Below are 11,436 nucleotides of genomic sequence, written 5' to 3'. Positions count from 1 at the left end.
ACCACTCTTACCCAGGTGAGAGGTACCATGGGCAGATAGGATAAGGTGAATGCATAAATCAGATTTAATGTGATGTTCTCTTAGGAGATTCCCAGCAAACTAGGAGCTGCAGCTGCCTCTGGCTGCACATCCTCAGCTGGGCTTTTTATCATACCCAGGAGTTAAATAAAACCTCCTCAGCAATCAGACTGAGTCAGAGGAGAGCTCAGTGTAGGGTATTGGCCCTGTTAGGAGGTGCAGGCTCTCTCCAGTGATGGAAAGGGAGTGAGAGAACTGCTATTCCTCCTCTGTGTGGTCCCAGGCATCTCTGCACATCCTTTCTGATTGTAAAAAGACAGTGTCATGACGGATCAGAGCAGTATGATCCAGATGGGAGCCAGGCCATATTAAAGGAGGATAAACTGTCACACTTAGGCTCATGTTATAATGTAATCCTATTAGAGCTTCTCTCCAGTATCACGTCATCTGACATAATTGCAAAGAAGCCACTCTTGGCTGAAATGTGCCTGCAACAGAGAAAAGCGTGGACAGTGGGGTAGCTAAACTTACTGCTTCTAGAAAAGGACAGCACGCAGTGTGGGATGCATTAGACTAAATGTACGTTTGCCATTTGAATTCATAATGATAAGTTACAGAACTTCTCGTGGTCTCACTTTTTATCTCCAGCTGTTCTAACCTTGATTCTGATACCTGATGATGCTCCAAATAAATACAGCGAGCTACAAGTGCAAGGTTGCAAGGCTAGAACAGTTTGGCTCCTAAAGAGACTTTATGCTGTTGGTCCACGGGGTTCCCAAAAGCAGCATGGGGACGTGTGATAAACTGCACAACTGTAGCAGAAGAAAAAGCTTTTGTAAACTCCTGAATTACGTCTCTTTCTGAATTACCTGGGTAGTGCTTCAGATGCTTAAATAAAGGGGAAAAAAAGATTTGTAAGCATCATTTCTGTTCACTGCAGTTCTGTTTTCCTGAAATCCCAGCCAATGAGTTTTGATCTGAGTCAACAAAATCTGGAAAAAATCCTGTCCTTATGTAGCTGCAATTCAAAACCCTGAGATCTACACATGCTTGGTACTTGTCAAGGTTTATTTCCTTCATGAGACTCAAGGATGTGGATTGCAGCAGGTTTTGTCAGTCATTGGAAACAACATCTAACAGGACAAGATAATGTCATACAATGCAGCGTCTTTCCTTGCATGCTTTAGAGAATTTGATTGTTTGGTTGTAGAGCTGAATAATAAATAGCATCTTGGAAGGTAAAAGTTTAAAAGTACCCTTAAAAGCTGCAAATACACGTTAAAGAACTCATCTGTGCTAAAGCTAACAAGTTCGTTTATGTGGCCATTCACAGGCAACTGTGTAGCAGAATCAAGAGAACTGAACCTTGATGGTTTCAGAGACAGCGCTCTCCTGCAAAGCTGCTGTAGCTTGAGCTGACATCCTAAACCAATAACTTCGCAGATGTGAGCCTGTTTCATTTAGTGGGAAGCTAATTCTGAAGTCTGTTGACAGTGCAGCTCACATCAGAAGCAGTATCACGGTGATCGTTTTAGCAAACGCATGCCTTCCAGCAGGGCATCTTGCATTTGTGGATTACCGTACTTATTTAAAAGACTCTCCTCGTAAGTAGCTAATTCACTGTAGTGAGGTGCAATAAGCTGGCAATGTGCATTGAGCTGGATAATATACATAACACACATCCTGCATTACAGAAACAGAAGCAGAACCTTACAGAGTCTGGTAGGAAATGAAAAAAAAAATAGAGTGTGATTAAAGAATATGGCCCAGAGTCCACTCCGTCGGGGATCAGCATTCGTTGAAAGCAGTGGCTCTGCAAAAGGAAAAAAGAAATACCTGAGCAAAAGTTTCCAGTGAAATCGTTTTAGGTTTTTAGAATGGTTTCGTTTTAGGATTTGAAGCAGGCTGTGAGAGTCCAAAGGCTGGGGGTACTATATGCAAACACAAGTGGTTGATCTGGCCTGCACTGAAGTCACTGAAAGCCCTTCAATGACTTTGTATCACGTCTGTTTCGAGACTATTTAACAGTAATATTAAGCTAATCTTTAGTATTAATGCCTTTTTTCCCCAGAAAGCCATAAAGAGCACAGCCTTAGAATAGTCTTCCAATGGGTTTGATCTTCCCCATTAAACATTGCATGCTATTCAGCTTTCTCCTCTTTTCTTTGCAGGCAGGCCGGATCCGGCAGATAGCTGATATGAGGACTTTGCTGACTTCAGAAAGCTGAACCTAACAGCAGCAGACTTCGGGGAAAGAAAACTGTTCTCCTTCCAAGCAACTCACACACAGAAGACTTTTGTTAGCTTTAAATTAACCTGTTGCTCACCTGCAAAGACACAGCTCTTGCTTATTTCAGCACACATGGAGGAAGGCAACAAACTGTGTAACCCTGGCTAGTGAGACTGTGGCTTTCTTATCAGAAAGTAGGAGCTAGGCCGATTAGAAAAGGATTATTTTATACTTAGCCTCCAGAACTTTTATCTCTGGCCTGAACACTGGACATTAATAGAAGCCGATTTTAATGACCTGAGATTTTACTACCTGTTCTTTATTATTGTTATCAGTTCTTTAACAGTTTGGTACTTTATTTCTTTAAATTAGAAATGGGTTCGTGGACTAGAATGTGGCCCACGGATTGGGCCGTTCTCATGAAATCATGGCTTATCTTTTCCCTGGGGCTCTACATGCAGGTCTCCAAAACTTTGGCCTGCCCAAAAGTGTGCCGCTGTGACCGGAACTTTGTCTACTGTAACGAGCGAAGCTTGACCTCAGTGCCTCTTGGGATACCGGAGGGTGTAACCGTCCTCTACCTCCATAATAACCAAATTAATAATGCTGGATTTCCTGCAGAGCTGCACAACGTCCAGTCTGTGCACACAGTCTACCTGTACGGCAACCAGTTGGATGAGTTCCCCATGAACCTGCCCAAGAACGTCAGGGTTCTCCACCTGCAGGAAAACAACATCCAGACCATTTCTCGGGCTGCCCTTGCTCAGCTTTTGAAGCTGGAAGAGCTGCACCTGGATGACAACTCCATCTCCACCGTTGGCGTTGAGGATGGGGCGTTTCGGGAAGCCATCAGCCTCAAGCTTCTGTTCCTGTCCAAGAATCACTTAAGCAGCGTACCAGTAGGCCTTCCAGTGGACTTACAAGAACTTCGAGTGGACGAAAACCGAATTGCTGTCATATCAGACCTGGCCTTCCAGAATCTGACGAGTCTGGAGCGTCTGATTGTGGATGGCAATCTCCTTACTAATAAAGGCATAGCTGAAGGCACCTTCAGCCACCTCTCCAAGCTCAAGGAGTTCTCGATAGTGCGGAATTCGCTGACCTACCCTCCTCCTGATCTTCCAGGTACACATCTGCTAAAGCTCTACTTGCAGGACAACCAGATAACCCATATACCACTCACAACCTTTTCAAACCTCCACAAGCTGGAACGTCTCGATATTTCCAACAATCAGCTGCGGATGTTGGTAAAGGGGGTGTTTGATAACCTCCACAACCTGAGGCAACTCACTGTAAGGAATAATCCCTGGTTGTGTGACTGCAGTATTAAGTGGGTCACCGAATGGCTCAAATTTATTCCCACTTCCATCAACGTGCGGGGTTTTATGTGCCAGGGACCAGAGCAGGTCCGAGGTATGGCGGTCAGGGAGCTCAATATGAATATGTTGTCGTGCCCCACCACCACCCCTGGTCTGCCTCTTATCATCACCCCAGTCCCAGCTACAGCCATGCCAACTACATTAGTTCCCACCTCATCAATTCCTACCCCAAGTAGCAAATACAATCCTTTCACTCCCACCATAGCCACACTCCCCGTTGTGCCTGATAGAGAGGACAGAGAAAGGGTGACGCCTCCTATATCCGAACGGATTCAGCTCTCCATCCATTTTGTGAACGACACGTGCATCCAAGTTAACTGGATGTCCCTTTTCGCTGTGATGGCGTATAAACTCACGTGGGTTAAAATGGGCCACAGTCTGGTAGGAGGAGTTGTTCAGGAGCGAATAGTTAGCGGTGAGAAGCAGCACTTAAGCTTGGTAAATCTGGAGCCCAAATCCACCTATCGGATTTGTTTGGTTCCCCTGGATACTTACAACAACTTCCGAACTGGAGAAGACACTGTCTGTTCAGAAGCCACGACCAAGGCTTCGTTTTTGAGCAATGGCAGCAACGTCCCCTCCAGTCACGAGCAAGCGACTTCTCAGAACCTGGGCTCCCCATTTCTACTGGCAGGGTTGATTGGGGGTGCAGTAATATTTGTCCTTGTGGTCCTGCTCAGCATTTTTTGCTGGCACATGCACAAAAAAGGGCGTTACACCTCCCAGAAGTGGAAATACAACCGGGGCCGTCGGAAAGATGACTACTGCGAGGCAGGGACCAAGAAGGACAACTCCATCCTGGAGATGACGGAAACCAGCTTCCAGATTGTCTCCTTAAATAATGATCAGCTCCTTAAAGGAGATTTCAGACTGCAGCCCATTTATACCCCAAATGGGGGCATTAACTACACAGACTGCCACATCCCCAATAACATGCGGTATTGCAACAGCAATGTCTCAGACCTGGAGCACTGTCATACGTGATAGTGAGGGGAGATGGGGGTGTCTAGGACAACGAGGAGAAACTCTGGAAAAAGTAAACCCCCCCACCCCCAACAACAATGAAAAGAATTACATTTGATAAATGTTACCCAGATGCATTTATGCATTTGAATACTCTGTAATTTATACGGTGTACTATATAATGGGATTTAAAAAAAGTGCTATCTTTTCTATTTCAAGTTAATTGCAAATGGTTTTGTAACTCTTTGCTTTTTAAATCTTTAAAAAAATATTGCTAAGTACTGTACAGGGTTGTGCGATAAGAACCCAATGTCATGGCAAAGGAAAGAATGACTCATTCTTCAAACATTAACCACTTTGCTGTCGAAGCTGTCTGAGGGATGTTACGTTTCTAGGTGTCCTGGAGTACAGGAAAATAAGTGCATATTAAAACAGGGTCGCTAGGGATGGGAAAAAGCTGTTCAGATAAAAATGGGTACAGTCCTGACTTCAACCCAGCAGTTGCTGTTGGGGTTCAAACTGGAAATACTTCCATTCCCCTTTGTCAGTTCTGCATTTCCTACCTCCAACTGAAACCTGGAGTTCTGCGTGCTACCAAAAAGGCTGCTTTCTTGGTTTGTTTTCTCCCGATATACTTGGAATAGGAAAGGTGGACAGAGCTCAGCGTCAAACTCAAAGTGACCTTGCTTCCCATTTGCAACAGCTACTCTGAAAACATCCCCCAGTGCTTACACGTTTGTGATAGAAGCTGTCCCTGCTTTTCATGATTAAGAAGCTTTAGGCGTTCTCTGACCCTTCTCAGTGGGAGATGAAGGTTATCAGTGTGTAACAGATAGCTGCCATCAGGTTGCACCTCTCTTTAATAGAGCAGCATTTGTTGACACAGCATGTTCAGGTGAAGTCGGAATGAGGGAAATGCTGAGTGCTTCCAGCTCTGCAGTGTTCATGGAGAATTGGGAATCTGAAAGCGCAAATTGCTGAAAACGTGATGTAAAATACGGTGCCAATGGAAAGGTTGCTATTGACTGTTATGGTTGAAGCCCTGTTTGGTTTAGGGATGTGAGTTGTGTTCAATATGGAGCAGCAGGGAGGAAGAAAAAACAGAGATAAACAAGAAGATCTTCTAAAAATCTAGTTTTTACTGTAAAGGCCTCCAGGCTTATTAGGAACTGAACTATGTTCAGCCCTGAAAATTGCGTAGAAATCCTGGCTGTGGCTTTGGGTTGGGGTTTTTTTTCCCCCTCCATTCAAGTACACAGAGATGGCCATTAACTGAGCATTTGATTAGCTGAGGAATTTTGAGAACACAAGTACACCCTGTCCCTCTTGAGTCACCCTTCTTTTATCTTAAGCCTTTGGACGTTTTCCACAATGGTCTGTGCTCTGTAAGCAGTCAGTGGGCTTAACATTTTCTTTTCTATTTCCTCAAATTCTTCAGCTGGAATACCTTCCAAGTCCTTGAGCTTGACATGCACTATGCAAAACATCACGCTGGTGTTAAAACCGTGATGCTGCTCTCAAAAATATATCATTTTCGTGGCATTCTGTTGACTCTGTGACTGCCAAGAGCTCTGGATTTCTTGCCAGCCCAGTGGTGAAATCGAATTCTTCCCCTTTTTTTTTTCTGGTTTGTTTGTTTTTTAATGCAGGCTGGGGACAAGCAAAAGTTCACCAAAATAAAAGACAAAACTTCCCTGAAAGAGTAGGGAACCAAAGAGAAAAAAACCTTTTACAGTGGCCAACTAGGAACAAGGAGAAGTTGTTAGAAGTGGATCAAGAATAAAAACGCTGAAGCACTTTCACTGTGGAATGCTTCGAGTTTTCACTTTATGAGGCTGCTTATGTTGGGAGAGAGGGTTTTGATCCTTTCCTTTGCTCATTTCGCTCAACCCACTCTTGAAATCCAGCAGTTTCCCCACATTCAAACTGCATGATTACACTCCTTTTCTGCAATGGCAAAATGGATCTAGTTATAATTGATGGCAAAGTACAATCATTGTATAAGGAACTGCATCCTTCCCTCGACACCTTTTATAATCACACTTTGAAATTCCACTCTATATTCTGTATATTTGCTATTTTCTCCAGCTATAACAGGTATTTTAGGCAACCTGTGTGGCTACTGTAATAGTAAAGTCACTGAAGTTTTGCTGAATAAAAGGCTGCCATATGATTTCCAATGGTGTTATTCTAGGTAGAAACGTCTATGCAAAGTAGTTTTTTTCCGTGACCTATTTACTGAAGAGTATGATGAGAAGGTTTATCCTTTTGTTTTGTTCGTTTATTATGTTTTAGCTGCCAAAACCCACAAGACAAGCGGCAAACAGTTGTGCTTCTGCACGCTTCCATTGCATGCTGGAATTTGTTTGAAATTAAGTAGAGCCAGAGATTCCCTTTGGGTGTGGATGGAGCGTTTAATTTCACTGAAACAGCTCGCTGTACGTTTGATTTCAAATGGCCTCCTTTGAAAGTACGCCCTTACCAGAATGTTGTACTTCAGCGACTGATGCTGGGGGAATCTTTGTCCGCCTTGATGAACATCTTCTGTCCCAGGCCTCGAGATGCCGTGGTTTCAACGTGAGCTAGGCGCCTTATTTGTAGCAAGTGACTTATTCAGGGAGCTCAGCTGTACTGTAGGTGCACGAGCCACGAGCCCAAACTGATGACAAGAAGTGTGGTTACTGCCCTCATAGGGTGAAAAAGGAAGGCATTCACAAGCTGTTCATTCAGTCTCAGATGATGGAATGTCTATATCTATCTATCTGTGGACTATTACTTGCTTACTCAGATCAAAAAATCAAAATTATATTCAAGATAGCGTAGTTAATGCTTCTTTTCAGTCTGAAGAAGGATGTATACGTTCATCTGGGGAACTGAGAAAGTTTCTTTTCTATAAATACACTTCTGAAAATAAAAGTAGCAAGCCACTTATGTCAAAATTTCTGGCTAGAGCTGGAAGTATTATCTAAACAAATTCAACCCAGAGGTCTTATGTTTCATTTGAAGAACATTTCTCCCAATTCTAATTGCTATCCAGCTGCAGAAGAGTTAACGCATTTCAGCCTACTGCAGGGTTTGGGATGTTTTGTAGTGTCAGTCACACAGACAGCTGAGACTTCATTTCAGGACACATCTAGACAAGTACATAATGAGCAGTTTTCCCTCAGTAAAATATTTGGGAAAAAGAGTTAAAAATGGACAATGATCTTTTGGAAATGTTAAGTTTCATATATTTTCCTTGGGCTCCATAAAAATGGGGGTCATCTCCACATAGCTCAAATAGCTGATCGTATATCCATGAACTAAAGGCTGTAGAGCACAAGTCCCAGCTGTGTGCATATACAACTGATCCAAAATGTTCACTTCCAGGTCCTGATCCAAACAGGTTCATTGGACCTGGGTGTCAACGAGCGGTTTAAAGACAAAATCTTACCCATGCACTGCTGATAGCTGACATAAATGTCCAGAAAAGGTTGGCGAGGGGAATAAAGTAAGAGTTAAGCAGTATCACAACACTGCTGTGTCCAGTGCTCGGGTTCCTTCTGATAGCTTTTTAATTACAACAGATCCTCATTTTCACACACTGTCACTGTAGCAAATGTTCCTTGCATGTAGCTTGCTGGCAGAGAGAAACACCCGATGAGTACATGGACTTTATGTTAAAAGGTTCTTGTTGGAGGCATTAGAATGGAGTTTCTTCATAGGAATGTTTAGGCATTGGGTTACATTGGACTGAAAAGGTATTAGCAGTTTTCCCTGTAAGCCAATAAAAGACTACAATGAATGTCATGTAAAACAGAGAAATGAAAGAGCGGATGCTGTTTGCTACTAGAGTAGTTCAACTATATTTTTCAATCTTTTTTCAATTTTTCAACCTCCCTCTGAAAAAATGGATTGATTTTCATTTTGCAAGCAAAAATACTTTATGCATATTGTATTGTTTTTGTGGTTTGAAGGGTCTACATAAGGCACTTTATTAATGACGTTGAAGTGAAAGTTCAGTCTCAGCTTTTGACAGTGAAGTGGTTAATTCCCATTGAATTCTCCATTTATAGTACTTCTTCACCTTAAATTATAACACGGAGATATTAAAGGTTTTTTTTTTCTTTAGAACGTGAGGATGATGGTTTTACTCATGACTTACCTTTCCAGCTCAGTGGAAAAACAAAACAGAAACGAGTGCCAAAACCAAAAGTTAATGGCTCTGAGCCTCCTCCCATCCTGCCTGATGCTCTCTTCTAAACGCAGAGATAATCCTAGGAAGCTGGTGATCACTCCTTCCCTGGACTCTACTAAACAGGGCACTTTGCATCCCAGATGCTACTACAGGCAATATTAAAGCATTTGGCATTATACTTTTGTACAGCAGAGAACGTCTTGCTCTTTAAAAGGACACTGGCTAGTGGTTTATCTGGAAAACCAGTACAGAAGAGATGTGGTGAGCTTTATTATACTGGGGCTCTGTGGAAATGTGCCTCGCGAGAGCTGAATTCTGAGCCTCTCGGCTAAGCTACGAAACAAATTGTTATCATCACTTGGTCCCAAATATCTGGAGATGGTCTTTCATAAAATTGATTTTAACTGAGACATGCACACTTGATTTTGTTCTGTGTTTGGTATACTTTCTATCTTTAACATGGAAAACTAGATGGTTTGAAGTCTGCATTATCTGTTTTCTGCAATCTGCCATGTTGCACGCATTGTTAACTTCAGAACCTCACTATACACTATATATTATCTTGTTGACATAATCAGTAAAGAGTTATTTAAAAAAATACAACAATCCCGCTGTATTTATATGAGCAAGTTCATTCAAATAAGGACGTGGCTATCTGAAAGGGAAAACAGAAAAGCAAGAAAATATCCAACTTAGGTGCTTTCATTCCTGGAAATGTTTTCAGATGTTCTACCATATGTCCACCCTTTCTTCGGACTCTGGAAGACAAATATTTTCATATTCTGTCTCTCAAAGAGTTAAACCATTTGTTACTTCAATTTATTGGATTTAATCTTGTCTTTATAAGATGGTCTCGTTCTGATACGCACATAGAAAAGCGCTGTAAAACAAGAGCAGGTTGTATTCCGGTGTTTGCAATTCATAGGTACGCCTAAGCAACTACACACGTCTATAACAAATATATATCTGTGGAAGCTATGACCCATTACATGCATAGTCATTCGTTAAATGCATTTGAGATTCATCCCTGACAATCTTAAACCTGCCTTTTACCTATTAATACCTATACAGTCTGTTTCCTTGAAATGAAATGTGATTTTTCTTTCCGATTCTCCCCTCAAAATTGTTCTTGAATTTTCAGAATGCACAACAGTCAGACATCGGCCTTAATAAATTTTTATATCTTACACCTAAGATATGTGGTAATATATACAATATATGTGAATATGAAGAGATGTTTTAGCTATTTAGAAATGAAAATTACTCCTCCTCTTGTTACACATACAAGAACTGATTTTTGGCTTTGCCAGAACCCGAAATACTGAACGTTACAAGCTGTTTCATTTCAAAGCTTAGAAATGCAATCTTGCTGGCTGTCACAATTCCTCTATAAATGATCTTGTTCTCTGTCTTAACCCGGAATATCAAGTAAAATTACTGAGCTGCTGTGCACTACATCTGCATCTAGGCCCTGCTTTCAGTAGTGCCACTTGACATCTAGGCCCCACTCTCAGTGGTGGCACTTGACGTTTCTTCTGAGCCAGATCAGACCCTGGTAACAAAACCTTGCCTTACCACAGGAAGGTGGACAACACATTTTTAAAGTAAATTATAAATTATAATCATTGATGCATTTCTGGCAAAAACCATGGCAGCATCGTTTTCAATTGACGATTTTGTTGTCTGTCAGAAGAGGAAGCTGACTTCATCTGATAATATTTTAATAGCCCAAAATGATTTACCTTAGTAAAGATCAATTTCTATATTTAGTTTTGTAGTTCTAAGTTCAGTTATCTGGAGCAGTTCACACACGCACGTGTGTGTGTGTATAAATTCCTGCAAATAGAGGGTTTAGCTTTGAGGAACCCCCAAAGCAAGCGCATTGTCATTATTGTTCAGCCAACATTTTTCGGTATTTCACTGTAAAAAGTGTTCTTCTATCTAAGGAGAGCTCTGGTGCCACTTGGAGAAACTGCATTCAGTCATTAAAGCATGAAGCAGATATTTTAACTTTAATTGAAGAGCCGCTGTCAATGAAAGCTCAAACTAAACCAAAAATCACTAAAATACTTCTGTTACACAGGTAGAGACTTCATGAATTTTTTGACACTAATTTGCATTCCTAAAACAAATGAGTACACTCTTAGGTGAGTTAAGTTAATTGCCTTAATCCTGACCCCACTGATTTCAACTCTAGATCAGAGTTTATATAGGAATAATGTGTATTTATTTTATTAGGGTTTATTAAAGGTTTATTACTAAAAACATCCACATTGTATAATATGTCACACTATGGATTCCCAAGTGAAATACATCAGCCGAGCAAGGCCTTGTAATGGGCCTGTGTATCTCTGTGTATCTTGGGGACCCATGAAATACACCTTATAGAAAATGAGGGGGGAAAGAAATACGTACTGAGCTACATCGACCAGTGTAAAGCCACAGGAGATGCCAACATTTACAGCCACAAACAGGTCACTGAGCACAGCAAGAATATTATTTTACACATAAACACACACATCTCTGCATACAGCTCTGCATTATGTGACTGCAAAAATGGGTGTGTGAATATTAGGAGTTTATAGTATACTATAAGATTAATAAAAGTGCACAGTACTTGCTCAAAGTTTAGCTGTGGTAAAAAAAATAAAATAAAAAATAAAATATAA

General features: G+C 41.5%; 1 protein-coding gene across 1 annotated transcript; it reads left to right on the top strand.

Annotated features, from left to right (window-relative positions):
* The first annotated feature begins 2,192 nt into the window (after positions 1-2,192).
* Positions 2,193-5,305, top strand: FLRT2 (fibronectin leucine rich transmembrane protein 2). The gene has a single exon (XM_010184201.1). The coding sequence runs from the start codon at positions 2,623-2,625 to the stop codon at positions 4,609-4,611; it is 1,989 nt and encodes a 662-aa protein (XP_010182503.1). The 5' UTR covers positions 2,193-2,622; the 3' UTR covers positions 4,612-5,305.
* The last annotated feature ends 6,131 nt before the right edge of the window (positions 5,306-11,436 follow it).

Source organism: Mesitornis unicolor, unplaced genomic scaffold (assembly GCF_000695765.1).
Source record: "Mesitornis unicolor isolate BGI_N332 unplaced genomic scaffold, ASM69576v1 scaffold15785, whole genome shotgun sequence".
Lineage (NCBI taxonomy): Eukaryota > Metazoa > Chordata > Aves > Mesitornithiformes > Mesitornithidae > Mesitornis > Mesitornis unicolor.
The sequence above is the reverse complement of the archived record's forward strand: the minus strand, read 5'-3'. Positions and strand labels throughout refer to the sequence as shown.